The sequence below is a fragment of the Acyrthosiphon pisum genome, chromosome A3, assembly GCF_005508785.2.
Source record: "Acyrthosiphon pisum isolate AL4f chromosome A3, pea_aphid_22Mar2018_4r6ur, whole genome shotgun sequence".
Classification (NCBI taxonomy): Eukaryota; Metazoa; Arthropoda; class Insecta; order Hemiptera; family Aphididae; genus Acyrthosiphon; species Acyrthosiphon pisum.
In genome coordinates this window covers 463,759-485,573 of record NC_042496.1, presented here as the reverse complement: position 1 = coordinate 485,573, position 21,815 = coordinate 463,759, and the positions used below count along the sequence as shown (strand labels likewise).

The following is a 21,815-nucleotide window of genomic DNA, read 5'->3' as shown; positions in this document are numbered from 1 at the left end:
CACGGTTTAAGTTCGTTTTTTATTGTCAACTCGCCTCCCCATCATACGACAAGCACATCCCGAAGAATTTATTTCATTATGCATCGTTATACTGCTATTGTACTCACAGCTTGTTTTTTCTCCCAAGATTTCATTGCGCTCTTGTACTTCTGAAACTCGTGGCACCAGTCCGAGTACACCCGATGGTAGTCCACCGACCGGGCCGGTGGCGAACACCGGTGCGCGTCCACCGTCAAGTTGAACGTGCACAAAAGGGCGCCGGCCAGCTGACAGTCGTACCGGCCGCCGTCCTCTTCCGATGCTCCGACGATCACCATGCCACCTTCGACGGTCGCAATGTATTTTTCCACTCGGCTATAATAAAAAATAAATTAAAAAACATGTCTTACATGAGAATATTGTAATACCGTATATTGAATACTGATAAAAAAATAGAATTTTTTGTAGTCGGGTTGCGACAGACGTTGTGCACAACGCGATCTGAATTTTATCGTAAATTATTCAATAATTACTCGCGTTCACCCACCAGTAAAACTAGGTACCTACGTATTCCGGCTGCCGAATGCACTATAATGGTATATAATAACAACATGACCGACGGCGGGACGTAAGACGACGGTCGCGTGATGCGAGGGCCGGACTCGGTTATCGGATCACGCGTTAGGAACAAGGGTAGTATAATTCGACGTGTACGTGAGCCGGGGTGGAAAATTAAGAATTATAGAAGCGGACGATGACGATGACGACGATGACGGCCGTGGCAACCGTGGTATGGAGGAACGATACGCGGTATATTATATAGGTTCAGCGCACTGCGTAATTGGACCACGATCGTTATATACCCGCCTACCCGCATGTTCGTCGCGCGAGCAGAAACAATTGCCGAGAGCTCGCGGTACACCACCCGGTACATAATAAATGTAAATTCAATTTCTTCGAGTACGGGGACCGCGGCGTATATTTCGGTATATCATAATATACCGTGTACAACTACTACTACAGTCGTCAGCGATTCCTCGGGAAAATATTCTCCTTTATACCCGCGGAGAGCTTCGAATTTCTGATTTAATTTCTTCGCAGAATTTCCTCGTCGCCCCCAGCTGCATCCGTTTGAATAATAAACGATGTACCTTCTACTATTATCATCATTATTATGAATTCATACGACCGCACTGAATCACATAATAATAATAATATATTATCGTTATCACGGGTTTACCTGAACGAGACCATGTACCGTCCCTTCTCCTTGCTGTGATGGTACCAGGTAACCGGGTACACTTTCAGCACTTGCGGCATTTTCACGAAACAGCTGAGGTGTACGCTCTGACCGAACGTCACGGTTAGCCTCTTGTTGACCACCGAGCTCTCGCACACGCTCCGCGACGAGTTGGTCACGTCCTGAAGGAGCCTGCAAAAAACCACAACGAACGGACGTTCAGTTATCGTCACAACAATCATTATGACGTGTTGACTTACCCAGGCTGGTAGGGTTTGCAGGTCTTGGTCTGCTTGTCCCATCCACAGTAAGGGTCGTGGACGCACCGCAAACAGCTGTCGTACCGGTGAGTGCACATTGACAAGTATATCTGTCGGACGCTCTCGTCGGAAGCCACGTACAGGGCCTTGTGCTGGACAAAACAAAGAGCAATATTATATATAAGTAATATTGGAAACGTGAGTCGTGTGTACATAATAAAACTTTATATATCAGCACGACGAAACTTAGGTAGGTATACTATAATGTAATTATTGTATACCAGTGAGTAAACAATCGGGGGAGGCTACCTGAACTATTAACAATGTATTATGTTACGCGATCAATTTATTTAGAGCTAATATTAAAATAATAATAAATAATTAAATAAGTAATAGTAAAAAACTTATTATATGTGAAATAAAAATTAAATCGTTGTATTAAAAAGGAATATCGGTTATTGTATAACATATAATTAAATTACCAATCGCAATATACATAAATTATAATAAAATACCTTTAGACCGATAGACCGTATTTGCTCAGAATCGGTTTTAAACGTATATAATGATGTATCATTAAATTAAAATTTAACAAATCCATTACGGTGCTTACTCAACGTTAGACGTTCCACAACTACCATAATATAATATTGGTATGCTAGGTATACCGACTTTCCGTGTATTTTTTAAACACGTAAATAAATGTCGAATAGATTGTTGTTATTATTTTCATTTTATCATACTGTTTAACGGGGATGCTCTCAAATACACCCATGACGAGCCACTGCGGTTAGCGGAATACGAGTGGGTTATGTATACCGTGGTATACACGTGTTGTAATGACGCGATGTTATCGCGAGTGCAGCCGAGTGCGAATAACGTTTGGCAAGTCCTAAACAAATATACGGACGGGTATCGCCGTCGTAGCTAGTGGCTGCTGCTGATTGGGCTTTATGAGATTTGTATACATTCACGCGTGCCAAAACTCGGCAGCGGCGGCGATACCGCTGCTGCGTTTCTCTAATCAATCGCACCGCGTCCGGGGAGTACCGGAAAGCAAGCATTAATCATACGTGTACCGCAAAAGCTATTTACCGTGTTTAAATAACTAGGTATATATATATATATATATATGTATATAAATCTATTTATTGAGACAGGATAGAATTCGATTTCGTAGTCCGTGTATATACCCGAGGCACCGCCATTGCCAACGCCGGAATACATAATATCAACAATAATTTTAAGGTCGCAGTCGGACCGAAAGTGTTGACGGAAACGTAGTGACGTGGAAAACGAGGAGACCTGCAGAAATCAGCTAGGGCGAGGAAATACATTCTTCTTCTCCCTCTACAACGACCCCTAGAAACTACCCCATTGCACGCACGCGGTTATACAACAAATCACGGCCAACTGCAGGTTAACAATGTAATAATATACACCTATATTATATAGAGCAGATGATATACGTCATTTACAGGTTAATTTACTAAAGGTATATAGTCGAACACTATGCCGGGAGAATATAATAGTCACTGGGCGTCTTTTCCCTTTACGCCTGCTACTCGATGAGTCACGTTGCCACTGTTGTTTGCAGGCTCGTTAACGGGGGATTACTAATCGTTCAGATACCATCATTAAAAATGAGAGTAGAAACGCGGCGGCGAGGGTTCCTTAGCCGTGTGGCGGCGTCTGATGAACTGTAAAATGGTTTTTAAGCGCGGACGTATTTCATGAAATTACTTCGTTTTCGTGTTCTTTAGATGTTAGGTTTTACGTTCTGAGTGGTTGAAATTTAAATGACGATGATGTACCGTCAACGGTGTTTTATGTGGTATAGTCTATTTCGACGGGCTTTTAATGGTCTCTGATTACGTCTATCTACGGGTACCTTGTATATGTAACAGTTAAATTACGGTTCGTTATCCGGAATGCACTTATAAATATCGTTTCGTATAGACGAGAACACACCCTCCACGGCGCGTTTGGTATACTATACGCACTATATCATATATATTATACATAGTTTCCGGTGTCAAACGCCATATGGGCATTGGTTTTTGTAAAATCACAATCAAGTGTTACGCGCCAACGCCCCGAGGGGTAGAAATGCTCCCCATTAAAATATACTCATGTATTCTTCAAGGGAGAGGGGGGTAAGAGATAACGAAGTTCACTTAAATATGTCAGATAATGATAAAACAAACCTTTCTGGATATTTCCATCGCCGTGATGGGCAGACCGGGCATGATGTCGAATATGTCCAGAAGAGCAGATCCAGGTATACCTTCATCGTTATACCACTGCACCACTTTGTAAACGCGGCCTTCGTCTGTGAAAAACGTCAATTTTACGGACGTGTTAATTAAAAAATAAGATAGTAAAAACGTACTATACGCTTTATTTAATAGAAACTCGTAAGGTGAAAATACAATGTGAAAAAATCATTTGAATTTTACATAAAAAAAAACACATTGGGATTTGATGTCTTGCATTTTATAGTTTTATACATAATATTTGAATAATATTACAATAGGTAATTTAAACTTACTGGTAGCAGCGTAATAGACGGTGTAGTGCAGATGATTTCCGAACACGACGTAATCGAGAACGTCTACTACGAGACGGGTGAAGAACAAGTCACGCAAGTAGAATACCGGTTCGTTGTCTTTGTGAGCCACCGCCTCGTCCATGAGAGGGTGACTGCGGATGAAATTCAATACGGAATCTAAATACGACAACAATAATAATATTAAGTGTGCGAAATTTAGGTATTATACAATCTAATCGTACAAAATATTTGTAGTCGCGCACTTAGGTAGGTACGTTTACTACACTATTTTGTATTACGTTGTGATACATATTATTATTATAACACAATACACATCACTGTTATAGCGTTTATAAGGCGTTCACAATCATTTTTTATTTATTTATATTTAGGACAGTGCGGTGTTTAATTTTTTTGCTAACAAAAAAGCTAAGCAAAATCGAACTAACATTTGATCGCGTCCAATTAAACTTATTGGTTATCGTATTATTTACCTGGCAAAGTCTCCGTGTCGTTGACGCACTGTCCGGGTCTGGGTTCCGGTACCTTGGTAGACAGTACCGGGAGCCAAGCCGACGTGGAGCTGGCTTGTTCCTTGAATCGGCCCGCGAATGCGTGATCGATGTCCTCTAGTCGGAAAGTACATATGGCCGATCCCATCAGACCAGTAGTGGACGTGGTGAACACGCCGTAGAAAAGTGTATCGTCGTCCGGTACCTTGTAAATGCTCTCTGCGTGTAACAGAAAGTGTTAATTTCGATTCAAGGCGGACATAGGTATAATATACTACTTACGTATTTCGTTAAAGTAGAACGGGTATTCTCCGGGTATGGAACAGTTGAGCCGGGCCTTCAGGTACGTGGCCCAGTTGTGGCTAAGTATGCTCTTTCCACCCGTGTCCTTCTTGCACACTCTGGCCACGCGGGAAAATATGCTCTTGCCGCAGTTGATGTACTCGACGGCTGTCTCGCGGAAGAAGAAGAATACGTATTGGCCGATGTCGTAGGAGCCCACAAAGTCTGGTTCTGTGAAATCGGAAAAAAATTGTTTAACGTTTATTTGCTGCTGTAGTCGATGGATACGCTATAGATAATTTCGTACAGCACACGCAAATAATAGATACAATATTATCAATAATCTGCCTACTCGAATATACAAGAGAGGGTGGATAGAAAATCAGAATATTTTCCGCTGCGAAAGTGTCACAATATTCTTATACAAATCACGATATTATCGATGTAGGGAGTACGAGTGTTTGACTTAAGTCCATAAGAGTCGAATGAATCGATAATATAGGTCGTAGGTCGTATGTGCACGCGTATCCGTTTACTTTTGGTTATTAAAAGTTTGTGTGACGCACTGTACGGCGCACACACATAATATTATACATACGCGTACACTCGTATATTATATACACGACGCATCCATCACGAGACGCGTTCAAACTTATTTCGCGGCTTAATTATACTCGTCGTCGTCGTCGTCGTTGTTATTAGTAGTAGAACGTGAGGGCATTTCGAGGGGTTAAACCCCGCGGGAGAGAGCTAGCACGTCTGCTTAGGTGCAGTGCACATATATAATAATATACGCAAGCAGACAGTGACGATTTTCGGGGCGACAGCTGTGCGGGGCGGTGGCGTACATACACAGCTAGTGGCCTTTGATACAGTCAATTCGTTTACGCTCCGCCGAGCGTGTGACAGTTTTTTTTTTTTTCGTAAAAGGGTGCTAGCGTTCGTTATCTTTCGGGAAGTCAAAAAATATGAATCACCGAATAAGAGTGGAGGACCGACTGCAATTTTATAGGATCACATTATACAGGACTAAGTCGACGGAGGCTATAATACGCATATAATAATATATACTATGGGGGGTGGTCGGTCGGCGGTAGAGTCCGTCAAAAGTTACACCAGCGGCACCGGCGGCGAATATTATTATTCGTCGTCGTCGTCCACCGTGAGCGTATGACACACATACATACGAGGGGAGAATAAAATATATATATATACCGCGCTCGTGTATAAAATATCCTTCTGGTTGGAATATATATATATATTATTTTTATCACACACACACACACACACACACACACATATTATCCACATACATATATTATAGGATAGTGCCTCGGGCGAGTACGTTTCCGCGCGGCGGATGATAAACCGTTTTAATCAGCGGCGACCGAGTCCGGTGTGCAGTCGGTGTGCCAGCTACGCCGGGGAGGCGTTTATAGAGCGATCGAAAGTCCTTTGAAACCTGCGGCGGCGACTGGATCGTTATCATATTATATTATTATGGGCTTTGCGTGGGGTTTTACGGCGAAACGATTATTGCGCACGAGTATGAACGGATTTATGCGTACAGCGAGCTGCTGCACAGCTTGCAGTGCGACTGATTAATTATTATAATATATTTAAATGTGTACGCACACACATCGCACCGGTGGCGACGTTCGCAATGATTGTATTTTTATTATTATTTTTTGTATGCATATAGTGTATAGGTAGGTACGCGTCGTATGTCGTCGCGCGAACGTATAAATAGCGAAAAATAACGTAATAAACGCTTTGTTGGCGAAAACGCGGCTAGCGCGTTATTAACGAATACAATTTCGTATAGTTGGGCGGCGGGCGAGGGTGTTGCGCACGAGGCGGAACCCCGCAACAACCATGGTGGAGGGGGGGGGGTAGAATTAATCCCACATACCTATATAACATATTACACGCACGAGAATACGGGGAAGAAGATTCCGAGTGGATTGAAATAATAAAACCGTGCGCGTTGTTTACGATAGAAAAACTGAAGTCGATTTTATGGTCCACACACGTATGCGCTGCACATGTAGACGTACGTAATAATATATACGGTTGTGCGTGTAATCGATTGTGTCGGAATTTGACTTTTCGTTTAAAAACTTTTACGAATACCGAAAGCCAAAATATGTCCATTCGGTCTGAAAAAATACTCGAGTTGGTAGCAGTAACTTTTCCCCCCTCTTGAATTGAAGACTCGTCAGTGGTACGGAACAATAAATAAAACAGTTTTTCCATGATAATCTTTGAATTGAAATAGTTTGTTTTCCGTTTCGACGGAATAACTCATTCAAGCGAAAACTTTGCGGTTTTGGACTTTGCACATATTATTTTATTTTTTTACTTCCCGACCAATGTGTTGAATTAATTAAAATTGAAACTTTGTATCTTACGTCTGTCAAACGTTTTTAAATAACCAATACTATCAAATTAATGTATTGAAATATAATATGTTTAACGGTCGTAAACATTCTTTGACAGTTTTCGTCATTATTCTTGTAAACCCCTTTGGAAATTGATAATCTTCTCAGTCACGATTAAAGTTTGGCCCTTTAAATACGGACTCGTTTTCCATTTGTCCAAACAGACGAATCGATAAACCCCAGAATTAGTCGTACTGACATTATAATAGCCAACTTTATTTTATTAAAATGTTCGGCGACTGGCGTGTTTACTTCGCGTTTCATTTTCCGTTTTATTTCATTTGTATTTTTACAGTACATAGCCAGGGTAAACAATTTAGTTTAAAATTAGTTTAATAATTTGTATATTGATTGTTTAGTATTATATTGTTACACGAATAAAAGACTGGAGTAATGCGTGTCTCAATTGATTTTTTAGTCGAATTTTATCTTTGTTGAAACCACTTTCATGTGAAGATTAACTTTAATAGTCGTCTCACCTCGATTTTCCCTCTTCTCTCTCGGATCTATACATAAGTACCTACTCATAATCTACCAAGAGGCTTTTGAATTAAGTATATTGACCAAGGTAAGCTGATAGCACGCATTTAATTTAAGTCTGATACATTTTTAATAAGTTAAAGTACATCTAAAACTTCCGCTTAGCCATCATTATTATTGGACGATAATCATAACTGTTATGTTTTGAAAATCCTCTTTTGGCCCGGAGGTTATTAAGACTTTCATTATCACGTTTATGGGATAATTCGAAAAACGTGTCTCTAATTTACGGGGTTTTTAACTCCAATTAAAAGCACTGAAAGAGGGAAAACGAAATAACCCGTTAGACGACTGTTGTTAGTACAAAACAATTTCACTTCGGGAAATTCAAAAAAATGTATTTGGGTCGATGGGTTTTGTTTTGATTTTAAGCAATAGTGCCTTTTTCAAACTTTTATGAACTCAATATTTTATTTCACAGTAGTGATATACATAATGATATAAATGGTACCTAGATAGCTATACATAAAAACCCTATAATAATATATACATCCGAACTCCGAAGGTAACATTTTAAAGGCAAATAATGTCCAAGTTATGTTTCAAAGTTATCTTACCTACAAATAAATATACATATACCTTTTTATAAATATTTCATAACTATTCAATCAATATTATTTTTGATAAGAAAAATATGTATTTAGATAAATCGATATGTTACTCCTTATTTGATTACGATTTTTTAAATGTGTAATATGCTTAGTACATTTATTTTATACCCACTGGTCGTAAAATATTATTTGAGAATATTAACGTCGCTCTTTCGACATAAAACAATGTTATTGATTAAATCGACCATTTCCGTGCAATAAAAACTATGTGGCGCGAGGTTATATTCGTCGTCAGTCCAGCTGTGAGATGTGGTGAATCGTTTCGGAAACCGAGCGTGATCTCCCTTGTAATCGTCTGTCGCTCATGAGTCGTGGGCGAGACAATCGGAAATCGAGAAAATAAACAACAAACAAAACCGTATTTTTTTCCATTGTACGCCTTTAGCGCGAAATTATACAGTACCATTTTTCAATTTCCTCAGACTACTCGAGGGACACCACGCTACAGGGGGGAACGAGACGTCTGTGGATTCCTGTTTAAAATATTTTCTATATTCTGCCTGACGTTATTATGGTCCGGAGAATCAACCGGTGCCTGGAAAGATGGGCACGCACGCTTTTTCGACCCCCCCCCCCCTGACCCCTCAAACGGCTAAAAAGCGACGTTCGTCGTGGTCGTCGTCGGCCGCCGCCGAGCAATTTATCACCCGCCGCGCGCTGTCACGTCTTGTCAGTTATCCGCGGCGACGGATTATACACACGGCCACGGAGACCCGGGAGAGCCCGCATTACCACGCTAGCACACAATACTCACACATACACTCATATAAATGTATATAATATATATATACCAGACGTGGTCGGTAGGTTGTTGGGGTTCTTGAGACGTTTTCGACTTTTTCTCCGTTTCAGTTCCTCTCTCGTCCCGCAGTCCTATACCTATTGCCGACTCAAACTTCTTCGCCCTCCCGAATCCCCGGCAAAGTCACTGCGGGCGTTTTATCCCCAGCCGGTATACGTGTTTGCGTTTCGAAATAGCGTACGTCCTCCTCTCCGCCATAAGCCGGAGTACACGACCGCAACGGCAGCGGGGCACCGTAAGTATATACGCGTGGCAGTCATTTACATATCATAATATATATAAGAAAAAAGACCTAACCACCCCAACGCGCGCCGTAATAGCGTCGACCAACTCGCGTATATATTATTATGTCTATATTATACGCATAAACACGATATATAATAACGGGCGTAGGTGTATAAAACCGATCGACGTAAACGCAGTAGATATATTATTATTATTATAATGTTATACAATATTATACGACGGTACGAATATTATATTACGTTGCTCGGTCAGAATCCAATAGATAATAATATAATATATAAACGAGCAGCACGGCAGCGCAGGTCTCGGTCGCGAACACATTATTCGGGTGTCATTGTACTATATATTCGTGACATTACAATACTTGAAATATTAGACAGTAGTACGGGGTAATTTATCACGAGTAATAATATTACAGCCGGAATGCGTTGATATTATAATATTATTATACACTCACTGTCGAGCCAGTTGGAGTCGTATTTGAGCGTCCTCTTGAACGCGAACTCCTTGCGACCAGAGGTCAAGTTGTACAGGTCCGTCCGGAAAATAACTGTGTCCGCTTTGGTGAACTCGGCGTTGGTACCACTGTACAGAGCCGGCAATTGTCCCGGATTTCCCTTTTCCGACCAAATGGCTGTCGAGTTGTCCAGCGGGTCGTACGGACATTTGGCCGTGCCCAGACCCACGCCGGGCACGTACTCGTGCCTGGGAAGATGTGTCAGATTGGACTGCGTGTGAAAAATGACAAAAATACAAAATTAGAGTGTGATAAAGCGTAATAAATTATAGTACGGTCAGCTGCTGCTGGTATATATACTCACGTAGATCACGTAGTCCTTTGGATTGTGTGCGTTTGTGCCGCAAATGTATATCCGGCTACCGTCACCGATTGACTGGATGACTCGGATGTGGTTTCGGCAATCAAAATTCTGTGGAAGTAAAAAAAAATGTTTAATTATATTTAAATTTAAATCCAGCCGGTGGCGCGTGAAACCAAGGACGTGAGAGACTTTGATAAATGTTATATACTTATATACGTGGAGAGACGAATCACAGCGATAGCGTCGACTAAGTAAATTGTCTTTGGGTCAAGTGCAGAGTAGAACAACAAACAAACAAAAGTTTATTCAGATGTATTAAAGGCAACCGAAAGTTTCATAAACATGACGGGAATTAAGCGAGTGAATCTACTGGATGAGAAGAAAGGAAGACAAATGGTAACGGAACGACATCGGGTTGTGTTCTTCGGACGTGGATCACGAGTAACGCGTCGTGGCCACTTTGTCCGATTGGGGTTGTTGGACTGCATAATTATTTTGACGACTCTAGAGTTTTTTCCGCTTACATTTTTTCGATCGTACTAATTCCGTGAAATGTATACGTTGTAATTATTATTATTTAATTTGCTGTTTCTAGTTTTCTTTTATTTATATTATTTCCAGCCGTAATCATATAGGAGTGTTTGGGTCAATATTAATAATAGGAATATTGGTAGTATAGGTAGTGTTTTAAAATTAATAATTTAGGTATTTTATATTGATGTAATATAATATGATATTATAAAGCGTCCGTCATTTTCGAATACTTGAAAAATAATAATTACATTAAAAGTAGGTATTTGATTTCTTGCGGAAATAAGTTTTTGTTTTAAGAAAATTAAAAAAAAAAAAAGTTCTGATTATAATAGTCACTGAAGCAAAAAAAAAAAACAAATTTTGATTTTCTACTTTACATATTAGTGTAGGATTTTCAAAAGCTTTTACGCCAAGGTCGTTATTATTATGATTTTTTTTTTTATTCAGACATATTCCTTCCTATGAGATTATATATTATGATTATTTCACTATGGAAGAAAGAATGATGGTATCTTTTCAAACGTTGTAGGTATGTATTATAAGCATTTTAAATTTGACTATAGAATATCTATCACATTGTGTTATTTTTCTTCAATAACATATTATTAGCTTATTTTATTGCGTGATAGTCTAACCTATATTTAATAGCATTTCGGTAATTTATTGCAGAAAACATAAATAACGATTTACATTATAATATTATGAAAATATTTTTTGGTCATTAAAAATAAAAGTTAAATTATAAGGTCCTCGTGCACATCAATAGTAAATATTTTTGAACTTTTCCAACCTTCTTATTATTTTTTTATCGTTGCGCTGTCCAATATACATATTTTAACACATTTGTAAAATTTAAATTGACAATAATGTATTATATATTGATAAAGTAGGCGGTATTTCATAAAACTTTCGTGTCAAAGATATTATTATAATTTGAGTCAAATATTTACATTTTACGAATTCGTTTACAGTGTTACTGAGAGTTGCTAAACAAGGTGCCATCAAGAAAAAAAACAAACAAAGATAGAATAAATTTAATAAAAATAAAATTACCGAGGAATATCGTCGTAATATTGTAAGTATTGCGTAATGTTATATTTTAGATAGGCAGGTATAGGTACTCGTTAGTCGTTTGTGTATCGTATATAATGCACCGTAACGATTTGTGCTTGAATTATTTAGATTCGCGATGAAACAGACACCGGGATATCGTGATCGCTGATAAAAAGAAGTCAAAACACGTGTCAACGGGTTCGTCATCACATAATATATCGCATACATGCACTCCCCTATGTATATATATAATAATTTACATTCGCGATGCGAGATTCGACGACAAGACACCAAAAATATTATGATATTATTATTTAAATAGACGGATACGAAAACGAAAAGTTAACGGTGAAATTCGGTGAAAATACCCTCGTCTTTCCCGCGTATGATAATATAAAAATACATACGTGACGCCTACCATGTCGTATTGTCGTACCTATATATTTTTTATTATTCAGTAAATTTTCCGCGTGTGTCGTCCACCACTGTGACGAGACGCGCCGAGTCTCTCCGGGGAAACGACAATAATATATTATATAGGTATACGCATCTAGACCGGAGTTGCACACTGCACAATAATGGGCGGTTTCAGCAGCGAAACTTCGTTATTGATAACGTTTCGTATATATTTATATCAGTGGCGTGCCACGGTGGTAGAAAGTGTGGGGTGAGCGTCGAAAAAAAGTTATACAAGTACATATATATATATATATAATATCTATATACATAATATAAGTATATAATGCACGTACTCTGCGTGAGGCGTATATATTTTCATGTTTTGTTGATCGATAAGAGCTCTGGCGGCGTCAGAAATAATAATATCGTGTTTTGTATCGCTATCTATATAATATACAAACCAGGAAAAGTGTTTTTGGCGACATTGTGACATCTTGGTCACCCCGCCCTCCGATACAATAATATTATTGTCAATCACTACACAACACGACGACACGAGTTGGCTTGCGGCGAAATGCAGCCAACAGGCGAAATACGTATATTATACATATTGTTATTATATGTGTTCCGACTAGATATTGTTTGTTTTCGTATAATATTTTTATACCGCGCATTCGCACATGATTAAAGCTCATACGTTGTCGCTATATATTTTATATAATATTATTATTACCAACTTTTATTTTTCAGTTTCATGCTGTGCCGGGAAATCGCCTCTGTTTTTCGCGTACCTCACCGCTGCTCGCCTCTATCTCACACGCCACTTTTACGTATTTTTATTTTAGGTATTTTAAATATGTCGTAGACGTGCGTAAACTCGTATTACTCTGATACTGTTGTTTATCAGAGGCCTCTGACCTTTTTTTTTTAAGCGGACCCGATTCGAGATTCATTTTAACGTCGTGGACCAAAATTGTTTGGGGATGGATAGAAATAATGCGATTGAAAAGAGAGAAGATTCGTTTTATTATTTTATTTCACCATAATTGTACAAAGTGCCAAAAATCATTTTTATTATTTTATTTTTATCGAATTTTACCGATTTTCTTATAACAGCTCGGATATACTTGGAGTTTCAAATCAAATCATCAGTCAGCTTGACGGTATAGATTTTTGCTGTAAACTCTTCTATTTATATCAATCATAATAATATAGCCGTATAGGTGTATAATATCTATATATAAATATGAAAATGAACAATAGTCAAATAGTGAGCTTGCATACAATAATAATATTTTTTTTTTCATTTGTAAGAAAAGAAAGTCCATATTTTTACTTATTTACCTGCTTTATTTATTTTAAGTAAATATAATAATATAGGCATAGAGAAAAACAGTCGAAGTACACGGATGTTTGCATTTAAAGCGAGTATAGGTACACGAGATTAAGTCACCCAAACGATATTATACAAATAGAAATAATAATATATGTTTGAACTTAGAGTGGTACTTGAAAGAAAAATAGTAGAAATCCCAATTACCTAGATCGGTAGACATGTTAAAATTATTTCGGTGACAATTAAAAATATATTAAAGTAATGACGTAAAATGTGATGCAAAGAATGTCAAATTACAATATCTGCGTTAAATATTTTTTGCAATCAACTAATGGCCGTCGTTACCTATTTCTGGTGTTTCCATTTCAAAAAGTCATTTATTTTCCTACCTTTTTTTTCATCAACAGTAAGTTGTAGTCAGCAACACTTATAAAAGAAATATGTAATTAAACATTTTCGTTTAGACATGCTTTTTTTCCACGTGAATGGAAACTCCTATCGCATTGATGGTTGGAGATGGCTTTTTGTACCTTTCCAATGGCTATAACATTAACACCGTAAGCGCATAAAGTATAAATGAAATTTTCAAAAATAATTTAACGGCTATTCGATTTTTCTCTATCAAAGAAGAAAGTATCGTAAAGTTTTTTTTTATAATAGTATTTTTTTCGGTTCTAATTTCTAAAGCACATTTTATTATCTTCATTTTTTTACGACAATTCAAAAAGATATTTTTGCTGAAAATAATTATTTGTCCACATAAATGATGTATTTTGTAAGGACTACAAAACCTTTAGCGACTTAAAGTATAATACAAAAAGTGGTATGGTATTCATTGTGGTTTTATTTTGATGATGAAAACGCGTAATTTTTATTTCATTTGAAAAAGAGTAGGTAGGTAATAACAAAATTGAACGAATAAATATGACAGCAGAATGGTGGTATTCAATAAGATGACAAAACTATACTATATAATATAGTTTTTATTATTAATAAGTAATAAGTAATATAAAAATGTTAATAATAATGGGAAATAATATTTCTTTAATTAATTAATTTCTTGCATTCATGATAGGTATAGCGTATAGGTAAGTAAAATATGTTATGGATTACATTCACATTAACTTCAAGTATACATAGAAATACATATTTGTATGTACATATAATATGTGTAATTTATGTATATTGTACACAATACACATTATACCAAAAGAGTTCAAATGTGACGAATGAATATACCCACCTTAACCTATCCATCGTTATACAATATTATGTATTCGACTCAATTATTTCAATATGATGGATGAAACCAAAATAATAATAATAATGTAGAATTGATAAGGAATAAGCCGAAAAAAATGTATAAATCTGTTAAAAAATGTGTTAAAAAAAACCATCCTATATACTGTTATACCGGTGAAATACTAATATGGAAAATCGTTATCATATTCGGTAAACATATTTTTAATTTGTTCGTCGTTGGTCGAATAAATTTCAGTGTGTTTTTTTCTCATTGCGCAGGGAACCCATACGAATAAAATATAGTATATACGATGATGTTTTTTATTATTATTATTGCCTGTTTGGTGGTCGCACGGGGGAATATTTTTGGCGGCAAAAACGGAAAATTTCAATAACGTTTTGACCTCTACTGAATAATATACGACCTCGGGGTCCGACCGGGCAATCGTAAATAATAACTCGGAAAATTATTATCGTTGCTCTCTCTCTCTCTCTCTCTCTTTCTCTCTCGCACATACACACACACACACACACTCACACTCTCTTCCATCGTGTTCGCCACACGCCCAGATACACACACCTCTGTGGCCTAGTCGCCAGCCGGGACCAGTCGCTAAATTACAATTGGCTCACATACGTATATATTATATGGGACATAGGTGATATATACTCTGTGCGCATTTTAGTGCATATGTGAGTGTGTGCGGACGTCGAACGGCGAATGCGCACATCTCCCCCGTAAATTATAATTTAGGAGCGAACGACGACGACGACGACGGCGGCGGCGTTGGGTGCGCGGAGGGATTTCGCGATTACAATCGGAAACCGTATTCAAAACGTTTGTGTTTGCATGAATGATGGGCGTTTGTGTCGAAAACGGATGACAAAGCGCCTTGGCCGCCACGTTGCAGCGTATGCGGTCATAACCGGACGCGATATCCAAATCTTTATTATTTACCATCGCCCGGGGACTAGGAGTGCTTGCGTGCGTGTGTGACCAATATTGAAATCCGATGGATATAGTAATAGTAATAGTAATAATAATATGTCGGGGGTGTATGCGTGGCGTATATATAGGGGTCGGTATAGGTATTATATTATTATAGATACGTGCGACCGCGCGGGGTCAGGAAATTGTAGCCGTTACGCCGGGGGGGTTTTCAGTCGGCCGCGTTTTGCGCTCAGCTCTGCAGCGGCGAAACGATATTATAATATATTATTATTACACGCGGAAACGTTTATCATTACGAACGTCGATATTATATTATAATATTATCATAGTCGGTACCTCGGAGCGTCCCGGTTCCCGCACGGCTGTATACAATAATAATATTATGCATAATATTATATAATATTTATATACATGTACATATTATGGGCACTACGCCGTCCCATGTGCCCATAAATATATCATTATGCTATTATATTATTATATTAAATGCTGCTGCAGTAGTTGTAACGCAGTCGTCTTTACGTTTGTCAAAATACCCTGCGAGCCAGTAGTGGTGCGTATAAATAAAGATAATATTACACAAATTCCGTCGTGTTTGTATATTATTATAATATACAGGCGAAGACGACCCGACGTTTGGTTGGAGTTAAGTTCCTGAGCATACCTAATACGGGCTTACGAATAGAGGTATTTTACACTGAGAACGTAATATACCTATACAAAATAGATTTGACATAGTATAATACTAAAGCCGCACACATATTAGACATGATAATATGATAATGAAAAATAAAGTCGCATAATATTATTATGTATATACTATATACCTAATGCGATACAAAATGGAAATTATCAAGTATAATTTAAATTGGTATACTGGTACATTATATTCATATTACGAACGTATGAAAATCTTACCTTGACTTATACCTAATTAGTTAACCGAACCAGTACCGACTACCGACTTATATCCGTTTCTATTAAGTATAGTAAATGAAGCAAGCACCGGACAAATTAAAATGTGTTTGGGGGACGTACAGTGGTATATAGGTACGGTTTGCACGTGTTAAGTTTATGTGCCTCGCTGTTCCGATTGGGTTTAATACAATACCGGTACCAGTGACGGATTAATCGTTTTGTAACATTTAGTCAAAGGAAATATATATAAACGAAACTATGTATTTTGAACTCTTAAATTGAATACTTTAAGTTTTTGTTCTCTTTGTATTACAATATTGATTTAACCGTTAGTTACAATGAAAAAAGTTAAGCACGAGTTGGCGATAAAACAGGGTATTTTTCTAATGAATTTATTATATGGTTTTACTGAAACTTTTTTAAATTTCCTCTACACGAGAGATGATATTACACCAACTTATTTTATGGTTCGTAAATAGAAAGAAATATAATATCATATTTCATATAATATAAAGGTAACAACTAAGTATATGTTCAGTGTTTCTTTTTCAATTTCAAAAAAAAATTTTCAAAGTATTTTAGAACATGATGGATGCACCATGCACTCGTATATTATAGACCGTCACACATTTCACCTGGTCTTTGTATGTAAAATCGCGTAAAATATTATCATGCCATCTGGATTTTAACTGACGTCTCGTACGTTCAATCCCATTCTGACTCGAGAATTCTAACATTCTAATTTTCATAATTACGAAGATTGACGTTATGTCAATATATTATTTTTTGATTTGATTATAAATTCTAGATTTATATACACTAAACTGGAAGTTTGTATACAATTGTTTTTGATGATAGTATTTCGTAGTACACTAAATTAATAAAATATAAAATAATTAAATTAAATGTACCTTGTTAAATATTACATTATTTCAGTAATATGGAAATAATATAATTTTAATTGTAGTAAATTAATATTCATTTCCGTTAAAATTATTAAGGTTTATTAAAAATAGGAGCTCTATCTAGAAATCGATACTGTTTTTCGGTTTTTAATAAAAAAGATTATTTAATTTATTTTTAGGAATTTGGACGAAAAATACAGCTTTGCCTTTACATGCTAACATTTTAAGTCAAATCAGAGTTACTAATGATTATTGTGTATTGGGTTGTGTATTAATTAAAAGATATTCAATGTTAAATTATTATGATATTGACTATACTAATATCGTATTAATATTTTTTGATGGTATACATATTTTATTATGCGAATACTGTAAATTGTATGAACAAAATAAACGAGTAATTTAAATGTTTTTCACTTGGCTATAAGATTAACACTCTTTTAAGTGTTTTATTTTTTATATATATATAATTAAACCTTACAGCGTTCATATTAAAAGACAGTTAAGTAAGGCTGTCGCTGATTTATAAAACGAAATATACGGTTCCACTAGTAATAGTAATAAAAGAAAAATAAACACTTATTTTACAATTTCATGTCATGATGATATAAAACAGATGAAAAAGCCACTATATTATTGTTTCCGTCATCAGATAATTATTTTTAGTGTATAAACGATCTTAATGTAATTTTACTCGCCGACAGGAAATAAATTAAACTCTGTTGATGACGGGTTTCTTACTTCAACCACCAAAAAATCGCTAATTCTATCACCACTGTAATATATTATATCTTTAAATAATTTTATCTTGATAGAAAATATTAAGTAAATACATTCTGCAGTTATATACATGGGCTTAGTGTCTTATTGTAAAATTTAAAAACATTTCCACTCTCGTAATTTCTACAGAATAAAATAAAAAATGTACATTGTAAAATGTCCCCCTTACATAATACCGAATCGAGGATCATTAATTTTTTTTTGTTGCCATTTTGTTGGGGATAAGAAGATATAATAAGATCATAAGTAATTTAGACACTGCAATACGAGCACAATGGAGAATCATTAAAGGATCAGAGAATTAACGCATGGTCAACATTGTTCATTAAGAGCAATTCACCACTTGAATAAATACTATCGTACATACATGGTTATATTTTTAATTGATACAGTTTCTGCAATAGCTAAGGATCCTCAGAATCATTATAATCAGAATAATATTATACTTTTCCGAATGTCGTAAAATAATTAGTTCAGGTGCGTACAGAAATTAATTTTTGTACAAGAGTTCTTAAAAAATATTAGATATATATGAAATATATACGAAAAAAAGATTTTAATAAAAAAAAACAAAAAATCGGGAGATAAGTCCATCTGTATATATGTGCCAGAATTAAAAAAAAACATAATACCGACCTATATTTATATGTTATGCAAAATTAGTATATTTATACGAATGAACCTTAACACATGACTTGGATATTTTACTTTTACTCAAACAGTGAACTTTCTACAAAATAACATTTTCTGTTTAACGAATTATTTTTGAGAACAATAACCAATTAATCAGAACCAAATGTATTAATTATATTCAATACATTTCTATACATATACCTAATAAGAATTTTGTTTGCCCGCTTGGACTTCGATAGCACGGAAATTTCACTGTAATTAATATTGTAATGTTTGGCACATATTTTTATCCGTTAGGTAACTTAATATGTGCAGATATTATAATATTACTAAATATTGGCATGTAGTACTGTTACTATATTGTTTACATTGAATACAAATATATTTATTATTTTAAGCATACGAGATACACTGTATAAAAAATGATAAGTAAAAAAAACATAAATTAACAGTTATGTATGAAATTTGAGAAAAAAGGAAAAAATCAAACAAACACAATTATTCAAAAAGCCTTGTAAATAGTTGTTTGTTAAAAATGTGTAGTACGAATTTGATTTTAAAACGTATTTAAAAAAAAAAGTGGGCAGCTACGTGTAACACTGATGACTCTATATATTATTAGGTTATATATACTATTAGTATTGTATAGTATATAAATGTAAAATGAATTATTAATTCTACTGAATAATCTGTTTTCAATATTGGTACTGTTATATAATATGGAGCTGTATTAGTAGAAGTCGTAGCAGTAGTAGTAGTAGTAGTAGTAATAATAATAATGTTAATGCAATATTTCATCATAACACAGGCAGCGCGCAATATCGCGTTTTTAATAAATTCTGAAGGTATTTTAATCTGATTCCACAGCGACGAGTTAAATTAATCAAAAAAGGTTTACACGTAGTACACTAGTACCACCATATACACATACAAGCAAATAACATATATAAATATATGTATGTATAGTTATTAGTTTGGAAAGGATGAGAGAGAGAGAGAGAGATAGAGAGTTTAGGCGAAGTAATGGGAAAATTTAATTATTAATGGTAAATATTTATATATATAAAACAATAATTGGGCAGGTAATATTTAATTTTTTACATCAGTGCACGTATAGTAGAATTTTGTTTTGTTTTAAATAAAATAGGTAATCCGAATCAATATTTTAAACTTTTTGACCTTATTTATTTTTAAAATTTTCATTAGACCTCGACTGTGTTACATTGAACATCATCAGTACAACACCTATCTTATACCTACCTATAATACCTACAGTTTTTCTTCGCACCCTATTTGTATTGTTTACCGGTGAGCATGACGGCGTGTATATTATACTGTATATCCGACAATGAACCGTCACGGCCTTGTGCCACAATAAACACACACGTGATGTAGGTATACACGGAAAAGTAAAACAGAAAAAAATATAAAAAGGAATTGTGTTGTTCGTGATCGTTACGGTGTCAGACTGTATTCGGGGGTAAATTATCCAATATCTGGTCGAGGGCGGTGGAGGTAAGGTTTCCAACACAATGGGGCTTGTCTTGCGGAAAAAAAAGTTAATACAATTGAGGCCGTACCACCTTTCGCAAAGGATTCATTGAAATCCCAAAGTCATATTATTATTATAGTTACGACGATGACGATTATTACCTCGTACGTAGCGAAAATGTCATTATAATTCAAACGCGTATAAACTATTGAGGAAATGCATTGAACAAAAACAATTAGGTATCCAAAAAAACTGAACAGGTAAAACGAGTTTCGAGTGTAATGAGTGTAATTTAGAGATGTAATTATTAAAAAAGCGTGAAATGTTTATTTTAAGTTAATCGAACAACGACGAACGGCGAACGTGATGATGTTTAATGGATTATAATTCATTACGAGGCGACGTTTGCAGGAAACCATCGGAATATGTTATTTTGGAGATTGTTAACCTGTTTAAACTGCATTTAAATAAAAATATTTTTAATAACATTAAAAGCGTTCATGATCGATCGATCGTACGTCATAATAAAAACTATACTAATACAAAGTGACAAGTAATTAGAAAATATAATATTCAAACATCTGAGCGTGGATATATTATACCTACTCATAATATAAAATATATTATACACATAAATAATTTAATACTTTAAAAACTTCAAATTAATATGAGATTAATCACGCATGACATAATTAGAAATATACCTAATAATATTATATTGAATAATTTACAACTTTAATTACATATTTTATACTTACGTTCCCGTCGTATATGTTCGATGATAAATAAAAAAAAAAAACTATTTTGATAGTATTATTCAGTTTGTATTATAGAAACGTTGAAAACTTTGCATATGTACGAACGATGACGGTTTTTACTATTTGTATTTTTCCATTTTTTAACAATTTCACTCGGAAGTTACGGTTGTCGTAAGTGCTCGTAACGAGTAGGAGGTTTGAATTAAATTTTGAAACATATATATATTATAATAAATGGTAACGTTTTAACGATCTATCTGAATATCTATATACCTAGTGGTACACATAAAACGACTTGGGGAACGGGACACTATTATTATACACCTTCGAGGAGGACATTTCACGCACAGTAATCGCCGCCGGTAAGTTTCGTATTAACCTCAAATATAACGCGCGAGCCCACACAAACTTTGCCAATTTCCCAAGTTCGCATATACAGCACGCACAATTTTATTGGCTGTTCCTATTACGCCGGTGGTCGCACTCGCGTCTTAAACTTGCGGACACTTTCACAACAACAGCAACAAT

The 21,815-nt window shown here is 35.8% G+C and overlaps 1 protein-coding gene across 3 annotated transcripts in view; it reads right to left on the bottom strand.

The window, feature by feature from the left end:
* The window catches only part of LOC100167244 (semaphorin-2A), a 401,079-nt gene that overhangs the window by 3,354 nt on the left and 375,910 nt on the right, over positions 1-21,815 (bottom strand). For all 3 annotated transcript variants that reach the window (XM_029491091.1, XM_008181495.3, XM_008181496.3), the window contains 9 exons: positions 10,286-10,393; positions 9,922-10,192; positions 4,825-5,055; positions 4,525-4,761; positions 4,031-4,207; positions 3,687-3,811; positions 1,480-1,631; positions 1,220-1,411; positions 108-354 (listed from right to left, as the gene is read on the bottom strand). In XM_029491091.1, the coding sequence (XP_029346951.1) occupies positions 108-354; positions 1,220-1,411; positions 1,480-1,631; positions 3,687-3,811; positions 4,031-4,207; positions 4,525-4,761; positions 4,825-5,055; positions 9,922-10,192; positions 10,286-10,393 (1,740 nt within the window). The remainder of the gene's footprint in view (positions 1-107; positions 355-1,219; positions 1,412-1,479; positions 1,632-3,686; positions 3,812-4,030; positions 4,208-4,524; positions 4,762-4,824; positions 5,056-9,921; positions 10,193-10,285; positions 10,394-21,815) is intronic.